Source organism: Rhinolophus sinicus, linkage group LG01 (genome assembly GCF_036562045.2).
Source record: "Rhinolophus sinicus isolate RSC01 linkage group LG01, ASM3656204v1, whole genome shotgun sequence".
Lineage (NCBI taxonomy): Eukaryota > Metazoa > Chordata > Mammalia > Chiroptera > Rhinolophidae > Rhinolophus > Rhinolophus sinicus.
This window is the reverse complement of record NC_133751.1, coordinates 185,366,453-185,379,050: the sequence shown is the minus strand read 5'-3', so window position 1 is coordinate 185,379,050 and position 12,598 is coordinate 185,366,453. Positions and strand designations below refer to the sequence as shown.

At 35.4% G+C, this 12,598-nt stretch overlaps 1 protein-coding gene across 2 annotated transcripts in view; it reads right to left on the bottom strand.

Annotated features, from left to right (window-relative positions):
• Positions 1-12,598, bottom strand: part of PTH2R (parathyroid hormone 2 receptor) — a 53,814-nt gene that overhangs the window by 15,675 nt on the left and 25,541 nt on the right. For both annotated transcript variants that reach the window (XM_019726956.2, XM_074312239.1), the window contains exons 5-8: positions 12,380-12,477; positions 11,589-11,781; positions 10,044-10,197; positions 4,054-4,114 (exon numbers count right to left, since the gene is read on the bottom strand). In XM_019726956.2, coding sequence (XP_019582515.1) covers positions 4,054-4,114; positions 10,044-10,197; positions 11,589-11,781; positions 12,380-12,477 — 506 coding nt within the window. The remainder of the gene's footprint in view (positions 1-4,053; positions 4,115-10,043; positions 10,198-11,588; positions 11,782-12,379; positions 12,478-12,598) is intronic.

The following is a 12,598-nucleotide window of genomic DNA, read 5'->3' as shown; positions in this document are numbered from 1 at the left end:
AAATGGCATGTTATTGAACACTCCCTAGCATTATTTGCATGTATTTATTTTTCACATTATTCAACCAGACAAGAAAAAAAAGAGTGTTACTGAGTTGTACAAAATGCCTATCACACTACCCGCGAAAGGTCTTCTACCATAAAGAAAGTGGCATATGAGTGTGACTATCAATTGAACACTGATTCATCAGCTACAAGACTCTTGGATTCCGTTAAGTTTCTTTTCAGTTTTAACATTTGGTAATGTAGCCACAATCTACTTTCTTTGCCTCAGTGACATTTCATCGTGGTGTCTGCTAACACACTGGAATTCAATTACACAATTCCCGCTCTACAAAATACTTGTATTTGGAAGTAGGTCAAAAGCAGCTACCGCTAAAAACAGGAAAAATTTGACTTTGATCATTTTCAGTGTCCAAGTTTCAAATTTGCCCTTTGATATAAGAGGCAACTGAGATTTCAGATTTTTTATTTAAGAAAATGCTATTAATCCTTGTTTTCCATTGATTCTTAAATGCCCCACCCTTACTCTGTGAACATGGCCCAGAAACTACCCTTCATTCAGAATTTTTAAAAAGAAATGTTCACACTCTAGGAAATGCAGGAATCAATGAACGTCAGTAAAAAGGCAGTCCTGAATGGGAGAGCAGGAGGTAGGGAGGCCTGACTCAGAAGCTGGACTTCCTGCAGCCAGGATTGGAAACAGGAGATACACTGTTTTGCCAGAGGGATCCAGGGAATTGTATTGACAGTACTGTGCTGTCTCTACAACTCCAGACCTGACCCGAGTAGAGGAAGTGGAGAAGCACTGAGAGTCCTGCAGATTGCCTAGGAATGACAGAGGGTATCTTTTCTTCGTCCTTTCCATTGAAGGCCCCACCTTTCCTGCTGGCATCTCTTATCTCCTTTGAATGAGCAGGGAGAAGATAATAAGGTGTCTTGTAAGGTGCTTCTGCTTTCGTAATTAAAAAGACAGAGAAACAAAAATACTCACGTTTTAAACTCATTTGTCCAATCTAAACTACTCAATTATGGTATCCTATAGTCAAATTACACTTTTGATAGAATTTTGGAACTGAGAGAGACTTCCTTTGTATATTCAATACAGATTAGAGTGTCTTCTAACACTGGATCTGATCTGCTTATCTCTAAAGAGCCAAGATGCAGAGAAAATCCGAGTTCTCGTTTTGAAAGGCCAGATCAGAAAAAGATGAATCTCAGATGTAAGAGACATGAGCAGGAATCCCATCTGTCTTTTTTAGATGCTCCAAGTCTGCTCGCTCCACCTGAACTTGGTGACATGGCACTATACATAGGATAGATTATGCTCAAGAAAAAAACATGAGAACTTTCTATCTGTAGACAAGCTGAATTTCATGGGAAATCAAATCTGGCAATTTTGAGATCGTGGCCTATATGCCGTAATACAGTTTTATTTTATATGCAAAATAAAAATAAAATGATGCCTCAACCCAATTATTGCTTAGATCAGGGGACTGTAAAATTCAAGATTTTATTCTGAGTAAAGTAGAAATAAATATTTTGTACAGAGGAATCACATGACCTAAACTATTTGATTTTTTTACATTAATTCAACTGTTTTAGAGCAAATACCAGTTGTAGTTTTCAAAATATTATTATTGCCTAATGGATTCTTTGCCTCAAAATAATCAACTTGTATTTATTTTTTCAGTGAAGAGACTTAGGAGTAGTAATGATTTATGATTTAGCTTGTTATTTTTAAGAATGCAAGATAACTAAGAAAACTAATTATCTAATCTAATATAATATGCATTGTGAATATATTTGCTTTCTTTCCGTGCTCAAGGCCTAAAAGATCTGTTGAATGGATGAATGAGTCAGAACTGCGCTAAGCCGGTTGTGTGGGCTTTGACGATGCAACCTGATGTCTCTGGGTCTCATTTTATTCGTCACTCAAATGAAGGGATTGGACCAAAAAATGCCTCCAGTCCTACCTTCTCTAAAATTACAAATCTAAGTGATACAGTTACACTTCTCAGGGTAAAATTGTTTAGCATTATTTAGTACCTCTTTACTGACTCAATCTTTCCCCCCTCCTCCAAGAAATCAAGCAACACATGCTGCAAGTTTTCTTTCAGCTTTCCTTATTGCTGTGTATACATAGCAATAACGACAATAACGTAGAAAACATTAACCTTCAATTGCTAACACATCCAAATAGCACGAAGAGGTAAAGGCAAGTAAAAAAATTCAGACAGTGAGTTCCAGAACTGAAGGAAGCTGGTGAATGGGGGGTTTTGAAGCAAGTAGTAGGAGGGCTACATCTAAAGATAATGATCTGTAGAGTTCCGATTTTCAGGAACAGTGGCAGTTTCTTTACAGAGTTCATATGCTCACATAATGTGGCATTTTTTTCACTGTGTAGCAGACAAAATGATTTCTGAAGAAAATAACTAGTAACTGAAAACAAACATGTAGGCTCAAATTAAAGACAGGGTCCCAGGACCTAACAAAAAGAAATTGCTGTCATGAAATGTACACAGTCTGTGGACATTAAATTGCATTCTGTTAACATAAAAGAATGATCAACATAACTGCAGTTGAGGTAAAGCAGTCTCTCTTGAAATCGCTTTTTCATGTAACGTAAGTATATTCATCTGCTCTGGCTGCCTAACAATAATACCACAGACTGGGTGGCTTAAACCACAGACATTTATTTGCTCACAGTCTAGAGGCTGGAAGTCCAAGATCAAGATGTCACCATGCTCTGTTTCTGGTGAGGCCTCTCTGCCTGCCATCTTGCTGTGTGCTCATTAAGACCTGTACTTGTGCTCACACAGAGAGACAGGAAGCTCTCTGGTGTCTCTTCTTACATGGACATGAATCCTATCATTTCAAAGTCCCAACCTTATGACCTCATCTAACCTTAATTACCTCCTTAAGGACCCTATTTCCGAATACATGCACATTGGGGGTTAGGGCCTCCACAAATGAATTTTAGGAAAACACCACTCAGTCGATAGCAGTAAGTTTGACCATGAGAGTAAACAGCAGGCACCTGAATGGTTTTCTACTTTCTTTAACTCACCATTACTAAAAACAGGAATAATATGCAAAAAATTAATGTTTCAATATCCATTAATCATGCAGCCCTAAAGAGAAACATAGACAACTGGAGGGGGGAGCTAGTGATTCACTAGGATGGATTCTATTTCTAATGTGCATTTGTTTTATTGTTTAAAAACACTTAAATCTGCTATAGAAGACAAGAAAACAAGTGGGATGGATGAAACCCATAGTTTTCATTAAATACAGGTAAGTAGTAAGTAGAGCACATGTACGTTGAACATCGGTACTAAATATATATGAGGCAACTGGCCACTATATTCACGATACAACAAATATATGAGACACGGAATATCCCTGATACACAAGAAGTGCTTAGTATTCTTGACATCTTACTTCAACCATTGACTGGTGAAATCCATGCCCACCTTTGCCCAAGGAACTCAAATAAAACACAGAGCTGCGCAGCAGACTAACTGGCAAGCTACACCTGTGGCCAGGCATACTTGCACCTGCATCTTTCTGAGACAGCAAGTGTGTGCCACGGACCTGAGGCACCATCAGTCTGTGGGGCTCCTTGCTGCAAGCTCGTCTCCAGTGCTCATAACCACACCATCAGTGGTGAAAGCTGATGGGGCAGATAGAGCAAGAGGGGAGATACGAATATTGCCTATCCCACAACTCAGGTAGTGTGGTCTTTCCCCCTGCCTGAACCATATCCTACGTGTGTTAACTCACTCATCTTTTTCCCCTTGCTTTCCACCATATGTTTAAATTGATTTCATAAGACATGAAATTCAAACATCCTAATCTGGTCTGCGAGTCTTACTGTACCATGACCTCTGGGATGGATAGCTTGCTGATAATGTGTCATAGGCCACCCTTACATCAAGGTAATTTCCCACATGACATCCCTAAAGTGCAATGTCATCAAGTGTGAATTGCAAACAGGAAGTCTGTGTCTTAACAAAATCTGAGGCTCTCTCTTTACCTTTTTTTCACTCACCTTGCATCAGCTAGAGTTGCCCGTGCCACAGCCCAGGCTGCAACAAATGCTGCTGGGAACCCTGCAATCAGAAAAGGATTCAGAGACCATATTTCTTTTAAGACTAAGGGATTTTTTTCCCCTTATATTCACCACACATAAAAATATGCTATCATAAGTTGACAGAGAAAAACGGACGAAAAACGTTAGTATGTGAACAAGAACAGTCTTAATGTTCATCTTGTCCATTTGAGAAATGAGCCGGTACATTGATGTTATTTGTTCCCGAGTCTGAAAACGAAGATTGGCCCAAGTTTCATTAGAGGGATATAGGGTCAAGTCATACCAACAGTGGCCCAAACTTTCTGGGCCAGAAGCAGGCAGTGGTTGGTGCATTCAACTGTGACTCGTGCCACGCGGTTTCAAGAAAGAGTGAAGCAATTGGAGGGACTCATGAGGAGCTGCATGGAGACTGTTGTTTTTTAAAAAAATCAGAAGATTTTCTGGGATTGCAAATAGGTGTAGCCACTATGAAAAACAGTTTGCAGGATCCTACAAAAATCAAAAGTACAATGACCATATAACCCAGCAATTCCACTTCTGGGTTTTTATCTGAAAAAATCTAAAACACTAATTTGAAAAGATATATGTACCCCTATGTTCACTGCAGCGCTATTTACAACAGCCAAGATATGGAATGCTCATTAATAGATGATTAGATAAAGAAGATGTGGTACATATATACACTGGAATATTCTCTGCCATAAAAAAGAATGAAACCTTACCATTTGCAACAACATGGATGGACCTAGAGAGTATTATGCTAACTGAAATAAGTCAGATGGAGAAAGACAAATACTATGTGATCTCACTTATATGTGGACTCTAAAGAACAAAATAAACACACAGACAACAACAAAAACCAGAAACAGACTCATAGATACAGAGAACAAACTAATAGTTACCAAATGAGAAGGGGGTGAAAAACGTGAAGGCAGTAAAGTACAAATTGGTATTTACAAAATAGTCATGGGGATGTAAAGTACAGCATAGGGAATATAGTCAATAATGTTGTAATAACTATTTATAGTGCCAGGTGGGTACCAGACTAATTGAGGGGATCACCTCATAAATTATATAAATGTCTAACCACTATGTTGTACACTTAAAACTAGTATAAAACTATATTAAATGTCAACTATAATTGAAAAATAAAAAATTAGAAGATTTTCATTCCAAAAGTAGAAGGCATAGAGAGACTATTCTGCAAGTTAAAAAATCAGGACGTTTTGATCAGGTTAAGCCTCCTTTTGTTCATATTGGCTCAAGACAGAAGCATCTGCATGCATTAATAGTCTGGTGAGGGTGGCTGCTATGTTAGTCTGATGATTTGAGCATGAGATAGTTGTCCTTAATGAGTGATAAACACCTTGAGAGCTTGCAACATCAACTCTATGACACTGAGTTTCCATGAGTCCTTTGCCCCCAGGAAAGGCTGACTGTTCAGTTCATGCTAGAGTTGATTAGACTCTGACATCACAAAAAGAAATCACAAACCATAACTTGTATGGAACATTACAGTAGAGGATCAAAGGACTTAACGGGTAACTTTCATTATGTGACCTTTATGAGAAAAGTTTAAAAAAAGGGAAGAGAGACCATGAGGAAAACACTACAAAAGCTAGGAAGCACCTTACAAAGGGAGAGAAAACATTTTAATCTTATTTAGAACACTTTTTCTTAAACACAGTATTAAATTCTTTACTTTTTAAAAATGTTTGTAATTTTTCAGATATTCTTTCTTAGCAAAAAAAAGTGAACATAGAAATAGATTCAGATGAAAAAACTTTCATGAAAAAATGAAAATAAGATGATACCCTACAAGAGAGAATTTCTTCAGTGTCATCAGTGATTATCTAATTGAATTTAACCTCAACCTGCCTGTGAGGCTATTTAATTTTATGATTCTATATTCCAATTTTATTTATTATTTATTTATAACTCTATTCTTTAAAAATCTGCTTGAATTCTATGTTCTAGAAAGACGTTTTTGTTAAACTGGATCTACAGATTTCTGGTTAGGTTCAGCTCACATATTCTATCTATCCATCCATCCATCCATCTATCCATCCAACCACACAACCAATCAGCAATTATTAAGTGCCTATTTATGTGTCGAGGATTGTTCTAGTCTCAAAATATAAAACAGTAAGCAGATAATATCGTTGTTTTCCTGAAACTTATATTCTGGTGTAGAAGACAAAATTAATAACACGACTTCAGAAAGATACCATGTAATGGAGAGAGCATGGCCCCTTCTGACAGGATGGCTCAAAAAGGCCTTACATAGATCCTTTTGCTGTTCTGCTGCCTTGGCTATCTTTATAAAGTGTCTGCCTGCCCTTGATCAACATTTCCCCATTTTCTCATTTGCAGGTCTTTATCTTCTGCTTCCTTTACAATCTCCTGATCAGGCAATTTCCTGAGTGATGTTCTATATACATTGATTAATGGTGCTTGAGTTGGAATTATATTTTTAGATGATAATTATAACAAATATGTCAGGCACCATACCTTAATGAAACTGCTTTTCTCCTCCTCTTGGAAGACCCTCATTCACAAGACTAGCATACAGACAACCACAGAGGAATAAAGAACAGAAACCACTTTAGGGCTCTAAGATTTTTTTGATCACCAATCTTAGCATCACATTATTACATAATTGAGAACACATACATATATAGAAAAAAATATTTGAAATTCACATGTTATTTTAAATTTAAATGTAAATTTAAGTAAATTTAATGTAAATTTGAATGTTACGCAATATATGCATTTACCTTGACAGCTGAGTTATTTTCATAAAATATGTCAGTAAAAATAAGTGACTCTGGGAGAGAGGCAATCTCTAAGAATAAGTAGATGTGGGTTCTGATGCGGCTTCATTACGATTGCCCTGTAAAATGAAGGTTTGAACTGATAATCAAACCTTCAAAATGTTTTAGCAATTAAACCTTTTATTCAAATAAAAACTTATGCAGCATCCCACTGCATAAAACAGAGATGCTCTGAAACCAAAGAGAGGGAATATGCTCTCCTTGTCTAGGTCTATACAGTTTTACCTTGTTTTGGACACTTCAGAGGTTTCACAGAGCCCTACTTCAGCCTTACCTTCCTCTTGTGGTGCTACTGGAGTATTGTCAAGTCATAGCTTGATCATAAAGTGTAGAGTTAGTCCTAACTGTTAGTGACCCATCATGACATTGGGATTCTGAGATTTGGTACCGATGTACGATGTCTAACTAACTAGAAACCTTGAGAAACAAGCTTATACTGACTGCTCAGACATGAAACTCCAGGCTGTGCCGGACTCCAGCTCCCTCACGACTCATTGCAGGATGCTGGAAATCACCACCTGCTGATTTGTTCTTTAAGGAACCTAGAAGTCCTTCTCTGTAATTTTGGCAGAATTGTTCTCAACTCTCACAGGACTCTACGACAATACTGAATAAACACATCTCTCTGTCAGAAAAATGGCCAAACCTTTGAAAGTTTTTGTTGTTACAAACAAGAATGTCTATTTATGAAACTCTGAAACAGCTACCCCCTCCAGAGATGGAATTACTACCAGAAACAAAAGAAATCTTTAAAAAATACATCTAATTCAGAGTCCACAAAAATGTTCTAGAAGAATAGAGTAAGGTATTATTTAAAAGGACCAGTCTGCAACAGAAGAGCTACAATGGAAAAGAAAATAGGTTTACTGAATTAAATATTACCAGTGGGCAGAAACAGCAGAAAACCAAATGGGTAGAGAGGAAGTGGAATCTTGAAACCAGGTAAACCCACAGAGATAAATCTACATAATCGTTATAAATATGAATCTGAAGTTGACTATAATTTATTTTCTTTTAAAGAGATAATAATCTATATAATTTTAAATGATTAAGAGTAAAACCCCAAATTATGCCTTAAAAATTTGGAAAAAGTGATATGCAGAGACAACCAAGTCCCTTTCCTTTCATAAAGTAGGGTCAAAATATAGATCTTTTATTGATTCTAGTGGTTAAATACAATTTTAACTTTAAGGTAAACTTTAGTAGAATTAATAATGCCATTAAAAATCATAGGGGAAGGGAGAGATAGTTTTTTTAGATTTTAAAATTATGCTTGAATCAAACAATAAAGATTTTTAATTGTGCAAAGGTGTTATATTGACTCTCATAAATAACTGTAAAGAACAGATTTTATAAATTAAATATTGTGAATATAATACATATGATCAGAACATGCAAACAAAAAACCAAAATAACCTTAATGGTCAGACTACATGCTTCTTGTATGTGGGTACTCTACAGGTATCTCTGTATTTCAATTGTATTTACTAATAAATGGTTGATCAAAACATGTTTACTGGATTAAGATCATTTTATATTGAGATAATAAAAGTGGAACTATAATACCTTCCTCTGATTATTTTCAGAGAATACAGAACATGAAAATATTCTACGTGAAAGCTTGGCAACAGGGATATGACTACATGGTATAACCAGAATAGGGTTTTTATATGATAATATGTACATTCTGCCATCTCATTTTTAATTTTGACAGCTGAAAATTAAAAATGGCTGCTGATATAGAGGTAAATTACAGTCAGTAAGAATAAAGAAACAAGACTGACACCTTTTAAATAGAGAACAAAATATATGTTTTTAAATGTGTAGTTGAAAAAACAAAATGGAACCAAGAATAAAGTGCCTTACTTATGAGAAAATTGAGAAACTGAGGCAGGGATAGGGAAAACTAAGAATGCGATTGGTAAAGAAAAAAAAATATTAGAAATTGCTTTTTTTAAATAAAGAAATTGCTTTTACTGTCTATACATCCTGCTTCATAATAAAGATGTGTAAAAACAGTCATTTTAAATATTTGCCTTCAATTTATTAAAGTTCCGATGTGTCATCCTTTCCAATATTTCCTTCCCTTCCCATTTATTGTTAAGAATCAGCAAAATCAATACAAGTAATGTAATTCCACACATCACTACAATGTGAGTAATAAAGTTTGAAATATTTTTATTTTATTGGTATTTTATTTATTTTATTTTACTTTGAAGAGGAGAAACCCTTCATATTTAATCTTGAGCCACTTAATTTTTTCCTATGCTTAGCACCTCATAATTTAGATATAAAAATAGCAATTGACACCCGCAATTGTTAATCTCAAGACTTTTTAATTTTAACTACATATGATCTTTAATTTCTCTTAAATTTTAACAAACAACAGCCTTTCTCCATATCATGTTGAATTAATGCTTAGTCCAGTAATCCCTCTGGTACTCGTAAGGCATTTTGGAATGTAAGCTGAATATCTTTTTTTTTTCTTACTTATCCCATAAGTAATTTGAATTATTTCCTTCCAAAAGACATAGTAAATCTATGTAATTAGTTTGAAATTTGTATTGTTGTAAATCTATGTAATTAGTTTGAAATTTGTATTGTTGTAAATCTATGTAATTAGTTTGTAATTTGTAATTTGTAATGCCGTCAAGATGGTCTTATAAATTCCTTTCTGGCATTCTCATCATAAAACCTAGAAACACCAATCAAAGATATGTCAATACAGCTTAGAAATTCAAAAATCAAAAATTTGAGGATGAAATTGTTGCTAAATCAGACACTGACATAAGACATGAGCAGGGTACTTCTAAATGTGTACGGCTAATACGGCTAAAAATGTGTTCTCTTACATTTCTGCCAAAGAATCCCCTCAAGAATCTGGCCTAAGAACACTAACCATAAGTTAAAGGCACAAAGTTTGTTACCACTGGGAGGGTTATAGACCTGATCTTAATAATTTTCTTCAATAAACAATGAAAAAGAAAAAAGGAGGAATAAAGTTGAGGAGGGATTATTTCCGGAAAATGGCCGAAAGAATGTTAATGATAGGTCTGACAGAGAGCCCTAAAATCCATAATGCAGTTTTTAAAAAAGGAGACATAAATGCCTTACCCCAGCCTATCAAGGTGAAGCCCCACAGGTAGTTGGTGTCAGAAAAGAAAGCCACAAAGATTAGACTATGCAGGTAGAGACCTTCCACCAAGATCCAATAGTAGTTTGTAGCCAAGAAGTAAATAAACATCACAACAGCAATCTTGCAACCAACCTGTTATAAATAAACAGGAATTGCATCACATTAGAACTGCTAATTGAACGGGATGCCAACGTTAGATCACTAAAAAGCAATTCTTCGGTTTCTTTTTTTTATAATCTAATGTCTCCTGTACATAGGAAGGCCAATACTGTTGAAAGAGACCAGAAGAAAATTATTTTACCATAGCATTTTTAAGACTACAGGTTTGATTCTATTTTTAAAATAAGACTTTTTTTTTACTTTAGAAGTTACAAAAAAGTCATTTTTCCTTAATTTTTCCTGTTTAAAAAATTATGCATGATCATTAGAGAAAATTAAGAAAGTACAGAAAAGCATAGAAAAGCAAATATTATCCATCATTCTACCATAAATTTATTTTATTCTGGTCTTTTTTTTTATGCCCCAAAAGTTAATGACTTAAAACAATAAATATTTGATACATCTTATGAATCTATGGATTGCCTAGATGATTCTGCTGATCAACTCATCTTGGCTAGCCTCATTCATAAAGGTCTACCCTCAACTGGTACACTATCACATCCACTTCATTCTATTGTGTAAAACAAGCCACAAAGTCAATCCAGAATCAGAATCAGCAGGGAATACAAAGTTACAAGGCAAAGGGCAGAGATACAGATAGGCTATTAATTTGCACCAACATGACAATTAATCTACTATACTGAGTTTCCAGATATATTGCTTTAATGATCTAATTAACTGAAGAATTGGGTTGTTCTATTTACTAAATAATACCAGGACCTTTAAAGCAGAATCAAGTACCATGGAATCTTCCACTGAACCAAGTTTCTGAGTCTACAATAAAGGAACTAAATGTCATGGGCTTTTAAATCCCAAGCTGCTGGTTTTAAAAGTGGGCTTCTTACTTTTGCAAGTGGTGACAGCCGCTATGGGCCGTACATCAAAGGCCATTCCAATCATGTCCTTTTTGAAGCTTCCATTCCAGAATGTTCTTGAGAAAAGAGCCCAAGCATTTTTTTTTTTTAACTTTTAAAAATTTATTTTAAGTGTGTGTTTCCAAGACCCATCAGCTCTGAATCAAGTAGTTGTTTCAATCTAGTTGTGGAGGGTGCAGCTCACAGTGGCCCATGTGGGGATCAAACAGGCAACCTTGTTAAGAGCACCGCACTCTAATCAACTGAGCCAACTGGCCACCCCGAGCCCAAGCACTTTTAATAATCTAAGATGATGAGTGATTAGACATGAGAGTTGAGGACAGAATTGAAATAGTAAACATCACTATACAAATTGGTCACCTATTCCAGTTAGTTCTCACAGATAAGCTAAGCCAAAACAAGTTAACATATATTTAGTGGACTATGAGATTTCAATTACTTGTAATGTTATACGAATCAGTCATGAGAGAAAATGGTGAAAACACTTACATATTGTGATCTGTCCATAGAAGGCGCTTTTTCTATGAAATTTTGTAGGTCGTCCTGCATTATCAGGGACTGCAGCTCCTTTACCCCTAAGTGAGCGTGGACCACTCGGTCCTTGACAAAGATGCTTGCAGCTCTCAGTATGAAAGATACAAATAAGTGCAGGTGGATATAGTTCCTAGTGCAATGTAATCGTCTATGGAGAGAAAAATATTCAGTATATAGATTCGGATAAAATTAGAAATGGGGAAAGAAACTACATGAATGACCCCAAGCTCTTCCCACAATAGAGGAAAAAAATAGTAAACTGGAACAAAGACAGAAAGACATTATTGTATATTTCCAATAGGAACAACTGGGATCAAAAACTAAAATGTAACTTTTGGAAATTAATTTTCAAATATATCACTAAATTTGGACAAATAAGTGGATAAAAAAATAAACCACAATAAATACTATTGCTTTATATATGATAGATAACTTTTGAGATTATTTAAAATGAATTTCTGTTCAAATGCACCAAAATCATTTGGGAAAATTCAACTCTGCATCTCTGTGCAAACAGATACACTGCAGTACAGATCTGTTGGTTTGACTATTTCATACTGCTTTGATGCTTCAAGATTTCTGACAAACCCCTGAATTCCTCATAAAAAATAAATCATCAAAGTCAAATAATATAATAACACTAAGCTGAATTCAAAAACTTATATTGGGCAAAATAATATCTGGGGCCACAAATTGTGAAATCTCTGTGTCATCGATGGATAAAAATGCAAATAGGAATCACTCACCTGAAGTAACCAATGATGAGAATAGCCACAGCCAGGGAACCAAAGGAGATGGAATATCCAATAGTGTACATGATATAGAGGCGTTCAAAGAATTCTTGCTGCAGGGGAAGGGATTTCATTAGAAAAGCAGGTTTGAACAAATCAGTCGATGTAGATAAAAATCATGCTTTACCTGTTTAGAGATAGGCAATGTGTTATCACATTCATATTTTATAGATT